Source organism: Mesoplodon densirostris, chromosome 8 (genome assembly GCF_025265405.1).
Source record: "Mesoplodon densirostris isolate mMesDen1 chromosome 8, mMesDen1 primary haplotype, whole genome shotgun sequence".
NCBI classification, from domain to species: Eukaryota; Metazoa; Chordata; class Mammalia; order Artiodactyla; family Ziphiidae; genus Mesoplodon; species Mesoplodon densirostris.
The window spans coordinates 15,828,463-15,844,035 of record NC_082668.1 but is presented as its reverse complement, the minus strand read 5'-3'; the positions used below and the strand labels follow the sequence as shown (position 1 = coordinate 15,844,035).

Below are 15,573 nucleotides of genomic sequence, written 5' to 3'. Positions count from 1 at the left end.
GGTGAATATGAAATTCTTTCTTAATTCAGGTATCAGTATAATTCGGACAAAATAAAATTCTAGAGCTATCATAGTTGTTCCTTAAATGTGGCCAGATAGGGCTTCCCTGGTGGCACAGTGGTTGGGAATCCGCCTGCCAATGCAGGGGATGCGGGTTCGTGCCCTGGTCCGGAAAGATCCCACATGCCGTGGAGCGACTGGGCCCCTGTGCCACGGCTGCTAAGCCTGCGCGTCTGGAGCCTGTGTTCCGCAGCGGGAGAGGCTGCGACGGTGAGAGGCCCGTGCAAAAAAAAAAAAAAAATGTGGCCAGATAATGCAGTGGACACAAGCAAAGTTCTTCTTCCTCTTTTTTTAAAAAAATTAATTAATTAGGTTGTGCTGGGTCTTAGTTGCGGCACATGGGCTCCGTAGCTCTGGCTCACTGCCTCCTTAGTTGTGGCATGTGAACTCTTAGTTGCGCCATGCCTGTGGGATCTAGTTCCCTGACCAGGGATCAAACCTGGGCACCCTGCATTGGGAGCACAGAGTCTTAACCACTGCACGACCAGGGAAGTCCCGACACAAGCAAAGTTCTTATGCCCCGTGCATGGTGTGTGTGTGTGTGTGTGTGTGTGTGTGTGTGTGTGTGTGTGTGTGTGTGTGTGTGTGTGTGTGTGTGTGTGTGTGTGTGTGTGTGTGTGTGTGTGTGTGTGTGTGTGTGTGTGAGAGAGAGAGAGAGAGAGAGAGAGAGAGAGAGAGAGAGAGTATGTGGCTCCTTCCTCCCTGTCTTGACCGTGGTGCCTTTGATTCATTGTTTATTCAACAAAGAAATATTTGAACTCTAGTAGAAAAGTTAGAAGGTGAGAGAAACCATTTTCAGTTAGCACCCTGTCTATACTACATCACTGTCAGAAGGTGTGCCTACCATTAACATTTGCCGTTAACTTCGCATTTGTGATTCATCAAACTTTTTTCAGAAGTCTTTAATATAAACCCTGATGTAGAAAACACATTTTTTCTTGTTTGAAATTAGACTTATTGGGAAAGTAGGTTTTGTGTATCATAAACAAAGCAAATATTTTCTGTTAGCCTTACTTGAGAAGGTGTGCTTTACCACTGGTTAGCCAAGACTTCCATTTCTGTTGGTCTGCATTGCAACTGTAGCAGTGGTCTGTAGACTGGATAAGGGGGTATCTCCACTGTGTATTAAACTAGGCTGCCCCGCCCTTGGTTTCTTATTTAACACCCATTGTATTGCAGCAGCAGCTGCTGCTATGGAAGGATAGTGAAAAGGGGACCTTTCACAACCTGCCCTTAGATGTAAAAGTGGAGTTGCTTAGGCAGTGTGGCCTCTGCTCAGAGTGCTTACTAAGAGTGGAACACATACATAATCTTGATGGAGTGTATCTTCATATAATAGTTTCCATATTTGAAGATAATCTTATATTGGAAAATAAAGCTAGTGATTAGCAATATCTAAAAGTTTTCTCCCTGTTTTGGAGGACTGAGCTTTGGGGATTAACTCTAGAGTGTATCTGGCATGGTTGAAACAAAGATGCTCAAAGCTTTATTTCAAATGAATGAACTCTGAAGCTTTGTTTCCGTCTTATCCCAGAAGTCTGTTTTGAGCTTCCAAGGGGAGGTAAGTGGAGATGCGATGGTTCCGCTGTAATTATGCCCAGGATAGTGCGGCCATCAGCTTCACCAAGACAAGTTTCCTGAGGGGCACAAACAGAAGAACAAACGGCGAAGAAACAGAGGTGGCTGTGTTCCTGAGGCTTGGCCAGCTTTTCCAGGACTATATCGTGCTGTCATTTTAAGTCTCATATGGTTTTATAAAACTGGCAGAGTGAAGCGTGTGGAACGTGTCAGTAGCTCCTGATTCCAGCCTTCCCAGCAGCAGCAGCAAGTGCTTGTACTAATGTCTTTTGAAATGAATTAACAATGAAATGATCAGCTTCCAGAACGTTTTAAAAATACATGTACCTGAAATAGAACAAAGTTGCAAAGAATAAAAATAACTTTGCAGTGAAACAGAAGACACAAGACCAGGTCAAACATTTAGTGATCTAACTTCCGGAGATACTTTACGTTTTTTTCTAATATATTTTACACACCTTAGAGAGAAGAAACTAGAAGGAATTATGCAGTCATAGTGCTTAGAAAGAGACGTTTCACTCTGACTGACGTTCCTTCTAAATTGATGCAAAAAGATACTAGAAATACTCATTTCTGTTCTTAGGAGTTGACTTAGCTTTCTTTTCCTCTTCCTCATTGCCTACTTTTGTGTTATTTCTTTCTTGAGTCATTTTTTTTATCCTATTTGCATATGTGTATGACATTTATTTTTTGACTTCTTAGGATATTTACATAATTTATATAAAAAATAATGGCCCATCTCTTGGCCAGAATTTGTGGTTGGTTATTATATTAATACTGTCCCCAGCCGGAACGCTTGGTTTTCCTTTCCATACTTGCTCCTCTCCCTGTCATCCCCCTGTTTGTTAAAGGCACCGCTGTGTACCAGATGGCTCAAGTCAAAAACCAGGAGTCTGATTTTTTTTTTTTTAATTTCCTCCTTACAGCTCCCTCCACCTCCCTCCCTTTAAAAAAAAAAAGAAAAAAATTAGGTCTTCTGCTTCCACTCTTGCCTCTACTATAATCCACTCAAACACAGCAGTTGAAATGATATTTTACAGCTGTTAATCAGGCCACCTTACTCACTTGCCCAGCAGCATCTCAACTCCTTTCTATAGTGCAGTTGGAGCGTTGTGATTTAGTACTTAGATTCTGGAATGAATCTGCCTGGGTTCATATCCTAGTCCGTCACTTAATAGCTGTGGGATTTGAGCAAGTTATGTTTATTCTGTCTATGCCTCAGTATTCTCATCTGTAAAATAGGGATAATAATAGTAATTATCTTTTTTTTTTTTTTTCTTTTTTTGCGGTATGCGGGCCTCTCACTGTTGTGGCCTCCCCCGTTGCGGAGCACAGGCTCCGGATGCGCAGGCCCAGCGGCCATGGCTCACGGGCCCAGCCGCTCCGCGGCATATGGGATCCTCCCAGACCGGGGCACGAACCCGTATCCCCTGCATCGGCAGGCGGACTCTCAACCACTGCACCACCAGGGAGGCCCAATAGTAATTATCTTAAGAGTTATTGTGAGAGTTACTTACAGCATACCTAGCACGTAGTAAACACTAGTAAAGGTTAGCTGCCCTCACCGTCATCATGGTTATTACCAACTGTCCAGATCTCTTGAATATTTTCACTCTCTGGCTCCCTCACAATAATTTGTTTGTAAAGATCTTCATTTGCAGAGGGAAAGGTTAAATGAAGCCAGATGTACTTTGTCGATGGTAGGAAAGTATATACTTTTGAGATATCTCTGTTCTGAATGGTTAAAGTAAAAGTTTTAGTGCTGATAGAGGTTAAACTCAGCTACCTGAAAACTTAACCTTTATAGAATATCTTACTCTTCAGGGCCCTGACTGGTTAAGTATTGTGTGATTTTGTTTTATGGAATGTTCTGTATCTTATCTCCATTTTATTTTTTTATTTTAATTTTTTTTGCGGTACGCGGGCCTCTCACTGTTGTGGCCTCTCCCGTTGCGGAGCACAGGCTCCGGACGCACAGGCTCAGCGGCCATGGCTCACGGGCCCAGCCGCTCCACGGCATGTGGGATCTTCCCGGACCGGGGCACAAACCCATGTCCCCTGCATCGGCAGGCGGACTCTCAACCACTGCACCACCAGGGAAGCCCCATTTTATTTTTACAGTTTTCTTTTGAAGTAAGAGGCCTTCCTCATCAGCATAATCAAGGTATCTAATTTCATAGGTTCCTGAACAAAGGTAAATTATTAAGTTCCTATGTCCCAGGCAGTGATAGTCTGAGCGACAACATTGATACTTACATATGTGTATGTCACACCTGTCATAGAATGAAAATACAGGCAATTAAATGTGAGAGAGGAAAGCGACTGTAGAGATCATTTAGCCCCCAACTAGGTTTACAAATGAGGAAACCACTTAGGCTCCATGGTGAGCGTTCACGTAGCCACACTAGGCATGCGTTTTCCTGACTCTTAATACAGTCAAACATATTTATGTCTCATGTGTCACAGGTAAGAATATTTAAGAGGTGGTGGCAAAGGCTGTATGCAATTGAATGGTGATGAGAACAAAAGAAGCCAAGGGAGTTAAACGATCGGGTGGATGTGGACCTTTAAAAAAAAGCCATCTTTTAAACAAATGAGGCTGCTGGATGAGAGGTTGAAGACCCCGAAGCCCCGAGTGAATTGAAGTTGTTTCGTTACACCGGTCCGTTCCACACATTTAGCTAATGATCGCTGAGTGCCTGCTATATGCTAGTACCGTCCTAGGCACGAGGAGACAATAAGGAACAAGACACACAGATTACTCTTTCCTGGATCTTGTATTTGTACGGGAGGAAGAGAGACAATAAATAATAAGGTAACAGATTTAATAACTGTCATGAAGAAAGAAGGCTGATTGGAGATCAGTGATAGCCTCTCTGAGTAAGTGGTGGCTAAGTGGAGGCCTGAAGGCCGGTAACGAGCCTTCTTTGCAGTGGGACAGGATTGTGCAGTGGCTCTAAAACAGGAATGAGCCCAGCTGGGGAGGCAAAGTTCATGACGGCATTCAGACCCTGAGACCGAGCGCCTCCTTAAATTTCGTGCCCTGAGCACCTGTTTTGTCTCATCTTAGGTCCTGTGCTGCCTGTTTGAAGGACAGAAAAGACAAAGTTGTATTTATAGAAAGTGAGTCAGGGCAGGGGTTTTGAGATGGCATAGAGACCCTGGTAAAGTCTAGGACCCCTAAGGCTTTGTAGGCCAGGATAAGGTTTTCCAACTCCATTCCTACTGGAAAGGGAAAATACTTGCAGAGGAGTAAGCTGATTTATGTTTTTCAAAAGCTCACTACTGTAGGGAGAAGGGGCTAAAGGGGAATAAGAATGGAAGTTGGCCAGTCAGCACTCCTTAGTTCAGGGGAGAGACGGACTAGGGTGACAGGGTGCAGGTGGAGGGAAGTGGTTGCATTGGGGTGGGGGGTACCTGTTATACAGCTTAGTTGCATAGTCAAGTGAAAAAGCAGCTTGGATATCCAAGTACGGGTGGTCAGGACTAGAGATGGAAACTTGGGAAGCTCTTCAAATTAAAGTCCTAGTGAGTTGAGCTTTTGTCAGGGACAGTTCAGCCACTGTGATACCGTGAGGGACTGCAGAGGGCATGGGTACAGGTGTATGTAGGTTATTAACCTTGGTGGTAGGAAGGTAAGGGAGTTTCTGTTTAATTTCTGATTTCTCAGTGGAGTGTGAGATAGTATCGTCACATGGAAGTGGAGAAGGGAGAGAAAGGGTAGAGGATATTTGAGTAGAGAGAAGGTTTCAGATAGCCATTTCAGAGGGTGACAAAATGAATGTACTGGGGAAGCACAATAGGATTGCTGGGTGGTGAGATCTGTGATCCTGGATTTAAAACACCTGGTTGGTGTTCTTCAGCAGTATTCCACAGTATAGGCAGGGAATAGGTAACATGAGTTTAATCTCAGGTTGGGCTAACCATAGGGACAAAGTTAGGATTTGAAACCTTTTCTAGCACAAGTCAGATAAAATTCTGGGGTAAGTAGGGTCCCTTAAATGTAATCTTTATGGGAAAGATCACTCCTAGAAAATTCAGTGGTTTAAAGAATTAAATTCAGATTTAGGTTACACTTGAATTAAACTCATGACTTGATTTCTTTGCACGATCATTTATTTGGGTTTACATGTTTGGGTTATATAGCTAATGCTTTTTCAGAACACATATGTTCTCTGAAATTTACAAAACTCATTTAGATTCCAGAATCTAGGAGGTAGCTCATGCCTATCTTTGGAGTGTGAAATTCTTAATAATGGTAAATCCAGTTCCTACACGTTTCGGCCAGATTCTCGTCTGCCTTCTCACTGCCACAGAGCTCCTTTTGAAGCCATTGGAGCTCTGCGTGCTGAGCATTTCATGGGGGTGCAGAGCAGGGTGAGGGTTTGGGACCCACTAAAGTTAAATAAGCATTTTAATTTCAGCTGCTTGATCCAACAAAATGAAAATTTACTTCTCAAGTCCAGTTTGGAATAGGGCACTAGAGGGCAGTATTTAACTTTTTCCATTTGTATCTTCATCCAACCTCTGTTTCTAGAAATCTCTTAAATATTATAAGCATTTTTGAACATGAATATGGTTAGATGGTTTTAAGTCATGAGAGATGTATGTTAGTGACGCAGCCATGTTTGGGAACTGTCTATATATTTTTGCAGCAAGCATAGCTTTCTGTCTAATTTGTATATAATTGGGGATTTATGGCCTGATCTAAGTTGGAGAAAATTCTTAAAGGTAGTTAAGAGGGGGTTGTTACTAATGTGAGCCTTGATGTCACCTGCACAAATAAAAGTCGAAAGCCCTGCCACGCCAGCGGGCATTCAACAGAGGGACTCCGGAAAATAGTATAACAACTCCCCACCTGGTCGTATAAATAGAGACTTGTTTACTTTGCTTATCCAGAGTTAGTTACAGCAGGTCCAGCTGAATGGCCATAAGCATTTCTGTTAGCTTGGCTCTGTCAGTTTCTGTTTGTGAATCATGTTATAAGTGTCTGATATTGAAATCCAGGAATTCATAAGCAGAGGGAAAGTAAAATGTTGGCATCAGTAGTACTTGACACTAGGCTAAATTATAAACTAACATCTACATTGTTTAAGTAAATAAAGTCTATAAATGAATTCTTAATATATGTGCCTTTGGCCAGAAAGTTGACATATAAGATCCTGTCAAACCTTGAATAATTTTTTAAAAGAAAAACAACCCCCCACCCCCAAATTACAGTTAAAGATTTAGCAAAAGATTTGAGTTGTCATAGAAGACATCACAAAATAGCTAATTTTCAAAATAGACTTTTCACTTGAAACTCACTTTCCAGCTTTTTGTTAGAACAAAATAGTTTATATACAAACACAGCTTTCTGGTTTGTCAAAATTTGGAACACATCCTGGCTTCTTTCTAGAAATTAATATCTTGGTTAATTTGAAAACTATTTGTATGCTTTCTGTTTTATCAGGTTATTCTTGGGAACTATAATTGGCTGTCCTTTGAAGATGTCTTCGTTAGAGCTTTTAATTTTGGAAATGGCTTACAGATATTGGGTCAGAAACCAAAGACCAACATTGCCATCTTCTGTGAAACCAGGGCTGAATGGATGATCGCTGCGCAGGCCTGCTTCATGTATAATTTTCAGCGTACGTGGACTTTCTTATCTTCTCACAGTGTGGACCTAATGTTGTTGTGGGAGAGATGATACTCACTTTTTATTATAAATATTTACTCCCAAGAGATTAAAATTCTGATGTTAATTTTTACCTCGTATCCAATCAGTGGATAACTCTTTGTTACCACTTAGAATTATTGATCTATTTTGGAAAAGGAACCAGTCGTGGAACAAATTACACAGTGTAGTAAGGGGACTTGAACCTGTTCAGAGGGGACTTTCTGGGTCTGGGGAGCTAGATCTATACCTGTGGGTCATTGCTCTGCTACCCCCTCTCAGAATTTTCTTTTGAAGTTAGTGTCATCTTGTTATGCTACTTCTGTCAGTAACAGCTGGCCTCTAAAACACTTCCAATACTCAAACCTAGCTGCTCCGTTAAATGATAATTTTTATGTTGTAACTGTAACACAACCTGTGGAAGTTGTGATGCTTCAGTCTGTGAGGTAGTCCTGGAGGCTTAGTTCAGAGGTCTTGGTGCCAAATATGATGCAAAATATGGACATTGCTTATCCTTCAGATGAAACAGGAAAGATACTTTTATCAGATTTCTTGCTGTAAATGCCTCCACTGTTTTTTTTTGTGTGTGTTTTTTTAAACTGGCATACCTTTTTGTTGTCACAGGTTTGGGTTTACAGTATGTTTCCTTTTTTTGTTGTTTGGTTTTGTTTTTTTTTTGCGGTACACGGGCCTCTCACTGTTGTGGCCTCTCCCACTGCGGAGCACAGGCTCCGGACACGCAGGCTCAGCGGCCATGGCTCACGGGCCCAGCTGCTCTGCGGCATGTGAGATCTTCCCGGACTGGGGCACGAACCCGTGTCCCCTGCATCGGCAGGCGGACTCTCAACCACTGCACCACCAGTGAAGCCCCCAGTATGTTTCTTTTAAGAAGCTTTAATTATCTCTTACAGTGACTTTAAGTCTCACTTTTTTGAGTTAGGGAGAAAGCAAATAAAAATTCTCTTCCTCCTCATCATTATTATTTAATTTTGACATTTCTAAGAATGTCTTTCTTTAGATTTTTCTACTTTAGCATAAGCAGTATTACCACTTGTTCATGCTATATTCTTAACAAGTAATATCTTAAATATGACATTCAGTGTGTTATCTTATTGGTATATTTTTCATATTTTAGTATCAAGTAGTTAACAACTAAGACTGTGACATTTTAGAAGTCAAATGTAATTCCTTTCAACGTGACAGTCTCAAAATAGCATCTATAGGTAAAACAAAATAAAATAAAAAATTTTTAAATTTTAAAATATTGCAATTTTGGGGGGAAGTTACAGAAGGGTGAGCAGGCATAATGTTAGTTAATATATTAAAATAATTTAGAAAAACAGCATGATTAGATCACAAACTGTGGATCTAACAATTTAGCGTTTAGTATGCTCCATCCATGCTCAGAGGTTTTATTTAATTCCTTTTAGTATTTCCATGAAATGTCCAAATGTTTGACTTGCCCTTCTTTTCCCTGTAGTTGTTACGTTGTATGCTACTCTAGGGGGTCCAGCGGTTGTTCATGGATTAAATGAAACAGAGGTGACCAACATCATTACTAGTAAAGAACTCTTACAAACAAAGCTGAAGGTGAGAACTAGTTTTCTAATAACTGTCCCATACTTTAGAATTGTCAATGTCATGAGCTCATTCTTGATACTTAGTTCTTTTATGATCTTTAAAATCCTTAATATCTCTGTAAACTTTGTGGGACTATCATACTTTATTCTTCTCCTTTAGAAAAGAAAAAGTGGATTTCATATATATTTGTGTATAAGCAGCGCAGAGAGCTACAAATTAATTGTCAGTGTGTCCATGTCAAAGGTGAAGGGATTACAACTTCATTGTGCTCATCTGTTTTCTAGTCTATTTTCAATAAATTTGTATTTTTTAAGGGTTATTTTTAAACTAGTAATTCACTTGGTTCTGAAGCATTTGAGTCATTACAAGTTTCAGAATTTTTTAAAGGGAAGAAAAAGACTTTACAAAACTACAGGAGAAGGGTTTCTTTCGTCTCCAGACAACTCTGTGAAAACAATAATATCTGATTTTTTTAAAAATACAAGTTTATAAGAGAATTCCCTTCCTCTCCCCCTGTATCTTTATTTGCCTCTTAGAAGCATGAGGAATGTTTGGCTACCCTGTAGTTCAGGCAGTGTGTGTTTACATGCCCATTTTTGTTGGCCGTTTTTGTAAGGAACTGACTTTATTGATTAAGATTTTACCAAAGAACAAGGGTACACACAGTAAATCTAATGTAATAAAACTGTAACTTATATTTCAGACCAGTAGTTCTCCATCTGAAAAAAAGGGGTATTCATACCACTACACCCCACCCTTACTTTTTTGAGGCAAGAAATTAACAATTTGCTGAATATGGTAAACTGCTTTTCTTGTGTCCTGGACTATTTGCCAAGCTATTTAATGAAGAGTAATGAAGAATACAACGAATGCTTGTGTTTTTCCAGGATATAGTTTCTCTAGTCCCATGCCTGCGGCACATCATTACTGTGGACGGTAAACCACCGACCTGGTCTGAGTTCCCCAAGGGCGTCATCGTGCACACCATGGCAGCAGTGCAGGCTCTGGGAGCCAAGGCCAGCGTGGGTATGTGGCGGTTTCCCAGTTCCCCATGTATGTTCTGCAGTGACCGTGTTCTCCAGAAGTGCTCCGGATATTTGATTCTAAAGTTAGATCAAGTGACAAACTAGTTTCCTAGGCCGTCACTTTGGGAAGAAAGGTCACCCTAGGTATACTGTCATCTACCCTTTAAAAAAAAAGGTTAAGGAAAACATGAACATTAATTTATTAAAATGTTCTAAATAGTATTTATTTGAAGTTAATTTAAAATACTTTTTACATTATACAGTTTTCCCATTTCCCTTTTTCTCTTTGGTTTAAAGTTAGTGTTTAAACCAAATAACAAATAATGCCATTAAACTTGCCCTATGTGAATTATCTGTCAGTATTAACAGATATGTAAAATGTCTAAACCTGCATCCCTCCTTTTACTTTCTGCTCCAACTGTGTTGTTTCCAGAGGGGACACCTTTCTGTCCTCCAACTAGCACACCCAGGCATGGTAACTGGAAATTCCCACTCTCAAATAAGTGTCAGAAGATGTTAGAGAATACATTGATGTTTAAGGATATCACAAAAGCTGTTAGGATGGTGGGACTGTACTTCCTTTATAGTTGGAAACATAGTGATGAATTAGATGTAAACATTCACTCAGCTTGGGAATGGGGTTATACTGAGGTTAATTTTGGACATGTTGAATTTATGTGCTGGTGGGACACTCAAATGTAGCTTTGTAGTGGGGAGTGGCCTATACAAGTCTAGTACGCTGGAGTTTAATTTGGAGTTAAGAGATTTAGAAGCTAGAAACAGATTTTAATTAAAGCTGTGGGAGTAGGTGAGGTCACCCACAGAGAATGGTACCTCCAGAGGCCACCAAGAATTGGTCAGAGAAGAAGGAAGAAGACACGCAGCGTGTGGTTCATGGGAGCCAAGTGAAAGGAGCCCCTCAGTGAGGCAAGAGTCTTCAGCAGGACCAGGTGCACTGGAGGAGTCCGGTGATGCGGGGATTGCAAAAGCACCATTGGACTTAGCCAGTGTCACTTCAGAGAGAGCAGCTTCTAAGTGCTGGTGGCAGAGGAGAATGGTGCCATGGGATGAAGGAGTGAATGGCGGATTAGGAAGCAAGAACTTGAATAATAACAATTGTCAAGAAATATATCTTGACAGGTAGGAGAGGAAGAGTTCACTTGGGAACGTGTTTAAAATGTTTTCCTCATTTATTTAAGAAGACCACATTTAGGGTAGTTCCAAGATTAATTCAGGCAGATCACCAGTGCTATCCATGACCTACTTCTCTTAGTCTTTCTTACCGTGTCACCTCTGTAAGATGTTGGCTGCTGTTCTTAGGCTTGCGCAAATGAGGGACAGTGTCTTTTAATCCAGGATTCCGAGTATAGCCATGTTAACTTCACCGCTCTGAAGCAGAGAACATTTTGTAGCAAATGTCTAGGTACCCTTGTCTAACCACCCTTATTTCTTAGTTGAGTTGCTGGAATGGCCTTTTGTCTCCCTATACCTCCTTTCTTTCCTTTTTAACTTAGGTAGCCACACAGTAGCTAAAGTGATCCTTGTCACAGGTGATGACAAGCCTCTGTTCAAAGTAACATTGCTTTCCACCCAGAGTGAAATCCAAAGTCCTTCGCATGGCCTCTGAGACTGCATGATATGGTACTAGCGGCTACTTCACCCTTCATTTCTTGCCACTTTTCCTAACATCTTCTCACCTTGCCCTGCTTTATTTTTCTTCATAGCTCTTATAACATTATAGATTTGTTTATGTCTCTCCCAATAGCATTTGTCTCTTATGTACAGGGACTTGATCTGTTTTGTTGAGCTTGTATGAACCCAATTAATAGTTGTTAACTCAGTTAGACAAATAGATGATTATGAAAAAGTTGGTGATACAGCTAAATTTCTCAGAAGTATGTGTGTCTTTTCTTCTCCAATACAGAAAACAAACCTCATAGCAAACCAGTGCCCTCAGATATTGCAGTAATCATGTACACAAGTGGATCCACAGGACTTCCAAAGGGGGTCATGATCTCCCATAGTAACCTTATTGCTGGTATAACTGGGATGGCGGAAAGGATTCCAGAACTGGGGTATGTCATAGTAAATACATTTGGGGTAGTCCAGTATTTATGTCTGTTGTTACATTAATGTTTGTGTCATTTATTACTACACGGTTAAATTAGTCCTTCAGAGTCTGTTTACAGTAGGTATTTCTTCAAGAAAAGGACATTAAAATTACAAAATAGTTATATTGGTTTTTTTTTTTTTTTTTTTTTTTTTTTTTTTTGTGGTACGTGGGCCTCTCACTGTTGGGGCCCCTCCCGTTGCGTGCTCCGGACGCGCAGGCTCAGCGGCCATGGCTCACGGGCCCAGCCGCTCTGCGGCATGTGGGATCCTCCCGGACCAGGGCACGAACCCGTGTCCCCTGCATCGGCAGGCGAACTCTCAACCACTGCGCCACCAGGGAAGCCCTAGTTGGGGGTTTTAAAGTATAGTGGATAGACATCATTGTTAATATTTACTTGTTACTTTAAAAGTGCAAACTTTAACTGACTTAAATGTCTTAAATTATTTTAATCAGTTGGTGTTGTTATCTTCATAGTCATTTTTATACCTAAATATTATACTTCAAGTGAACAAATAATATATCCAATAGATGCTTATTGAGCTTCTGTATTCAGTCTCTGATTTTTCTTTTTAAGACACATTCCAGTAGTTTTGGGGGAGAGTGGGTATACTGGGATGGGAAAGAGACCAATGGAGGAAACCAGACGGGAGTGAATTTTAGGGGTGGTAAAGCTAGCGTTCCCAGAGATGGAATCAATATTGTGATGACTGATGTAGTGCAGTGGTTGGATGCACAGAAATTATACACACACGTTACTGTGGAATTGAACTTGGGGATGGAGAGAGAAATTTTTCTTGTGTGTGCATAACTTTCAGAAAAAAAAGTAAGAGCAACTAATTCCTTCTGGGAATGGGAGCAGTTCTTGAAATATATGGATATGTATACATATACATTTTATTACATAAGGTATAATTTAACTCTCAGAACATGAATCTCATCCTGAGATTCCTGGCAGACGGTTGTGGATCCTATTTGAACTCTCCTGTTTGATAGCCCATTAGCTTTAAAGACCATTTCCTCCTTGGGGGAATTTCTTCTGTCCTTCAAAAGAACCCTCATTTTCTTTTTCCCCCCTCCAAGCCCATATTTCCTCTGTCCTGGCGCTTTGCTTCTGCAGCACTCACAGTTAGTGAGTGCCTTCCAGGAGGACCTGGAAACAGGAGCCACTTCCTTAGAGTGTCTGCCTCCTCAGCTTTAGGTTGAGCTGTACTATAGTTCTTTTCCCTGACACCCTCAGTGTCTGTCTCTGTCTGACTCTCACTCTTCACACACACACGCACACGCACGCACACACAAAGAGCCCAGATTGAGCCCTGAGGGTAAAGCTCGCTCCCGTTTTCACAGAAACAGCACCTGACTGTTGCTTCCTGTATCTCCCTTTTCTTTTAGGGAGAAAGATATTTACATCGGATATTTGCCTCTGGCCCATGTTTTAGAATTAAGTGCTGAGCTTGTTTGTCTTTCTCATGGATGCTGCATTGGCTACTCTTCACCACAGACTTTAGCAGATCAGGTAAATTAAATTCTGTGATTTGAGATACTAAAAAATCATAATTACCTTTAACACAATTTTCATTCAGTATGACAGTATATTGTAAGGCTGACAGTTAATCATTCTAAAGGAACTTGCCTTTTAAGTGCTATTTAGAATATAAGTGAATTAAAATGATGAATTTGTAATGTGTTTTTTAAGAGTTTCATTGAATTTTTAAAATAAGGATCACTTTATATAGATAACTTTTTCTCTCTGTAGTCTTCAAAAATAAAAAAAGGAAGCAAAGGAGATACATCCATATTGAAACCAACACTGATGGCAGCTGTCCCGGTAAGAATTGACCATTAATCAATATCGCCTGCTAAAAAAGCATCTACAGAAAGTAAATGCTAGTGGAAAAGATATTGTTGACAAGGTAGTTTATGTAGGATTTATTCCTTATTCATTATCTATGTTACCTTGGGCTCTACAGTATTTATTTGATCTTGTTTTATCTTTTTTTTCTTGCTTATTAAGCAATCACCTTAGTTTCAGCTTCGATATGATATTATCAGTGCCTTTCCCTAAATAGCTTCTTGCCCAAATCATTTTTGTGATAGCTGTTTGCTATTGGTAGAAACCTGAAGCCCAGCAGGAGATAGGAGAAAAGGTTTGAGATCACCTCCTTGTAAGCAAATCATATCTCCCGAGTCCTTGGGGAAAGTCTGGCCTAGACACCAAAAAAAAGGGACAGAGAAGTTGGTGCAACTTTGAATTACCCTAGTAGCTCTGTGCATCTTAACTTAATACCAGGCATAGGGAGGGGCCTGGGGATAAGATCAGTAGAAATGGGATAGCAATGATTTTCTGCTCCCTTAATGTAAATTTTACGAGGCTCTCTGATTTTGTTTGAAAGTGTTGGGAATTATAATTGGATACTGAGTGTTCACATTCAAGCATAATTACTTAGTTATTCCAAAGTCAAATATAAATGACCAGTAATTTTGGAGTTTTATTAGGTATGTAGTTTCCTTAGTACTATCTTTCTTTAAAGTTTTGGTTCACATAAATATTAAATATAATTTAAAATTGTAGAGAGAAACTATTTCAAGTCATTAAAGTATATGTCATAGGAATAGGCATAGTAAGCAAAACACAGTGCAGACAAGGAAATTTTTCATGGATGCAGCATTAAAAATCAAACATACAGGGCTTCCCTGGTGGCGCAGTGGTTGGGGGTCCGCCTGCTGATGCAGGGGGTGCGGGTTTGTGCCCCGGTCCGGGAGGATCCCACGTGCCGCGGAGTGGCTGGGCCCCGTGAGCCATGGCTGCTGAGCCTGCGCATCCGGAGCCTGTGCTCCGCAATGGGAGAGGCCACAACAGTGAGAGGCCCGCGTACCGCAAAAAAAAAAATCAAACAAGCAACCAAAATAACCCCATGGTCTTTTTGTGAGCAAAGAATGTAGTACTTTATATCTTTATAAGATAGAATGGTTTTTAAAATTCTCTTAATTTTATATAGTTGTTCATTTATTTAGTGAGTTTAGTTTTTAGTTCAGAATAAATAAGAGCAAAACAGTATAAAGAATCAATAATAGCATATTACTGCCCTAAGGTTTTTAATATCTCCCTGCCCCCCCCCCCTTTTTTTTACTACTCATGAGCATCTATTAAAAATTACAGAAATCTCATTTTTAAACAAATTGTGGCTCTATTTTAAAAGTTTATTCTTGACAGAATGTATCTTTTAAAATGCCTCTATTGATGGAAATAGTAATCTGATGTTAAGATTTTAAATAAGGTAGCTGATAGCATTATTGACTATTAACTCATTTTTATACATCTAGGAAATCATGGATCGGATCTACAAAAATGTCATGAATAAAGTGAATGAAATGAGTAATTTTCAACGCACTCTGTTTATTCTTGCCTATAATTACAAAATGGAACAGATTTCAAAAGGACATGGTACTCCGCTGTGTGATAGGTAAGTAAAGGCTCTCCCTCTCCTTGATAACTTGATCATTTTATTCACATTAATAGCCCAATTAATTGAGATAGTTATAAGAAAAATTATCTTAAAAAG

General features: G+C 40.2%; 1 protein-coding gene across 1 annotated transcript in view; it reads left to right on the top strand.

Moving 5' to 3' along the window:
- Positions 1 to 15,573, top strand: part of ACSL3 (acyl-CoA synthetase long chain family member 3) — an 84,558-nt gene that overhangs the window by 55,031 nt on the left and 13,954 nt on the right. Inside the window, exons 3-9 of the mRNA XM_060106741.1 lie at positions 7,091 to 7,268; positions 8,775 to 8,884; positions 9,763 to 9,901; positions 11,825 to 11,975; positions 13,403 to 13,526; positions 13,767 to 13,838; positions 15,335 to 15,474. Coding sequence (XP_059962724.1) covers positions 7,091 to 7,268; positions 8,775 to 8,884; positions 9,763 to 9,901; positions 11,825 to 11,975; positions 13,403 to 13,526; positions 13,767 to 13,838; positions 15,335 to 15,474 — 914 coding nt within the window. The remainder of the gene's footprint in view (positions 1 to 7,090; positions 7,269 to 8,774; positions 8,885 to 9,762; positions 9,902 to 11,824; positions 11,976 to 13,402; positions 13,527 to 13,766; positions 13,839 to 15,334; positions 15,475 to 15,573) is intronic.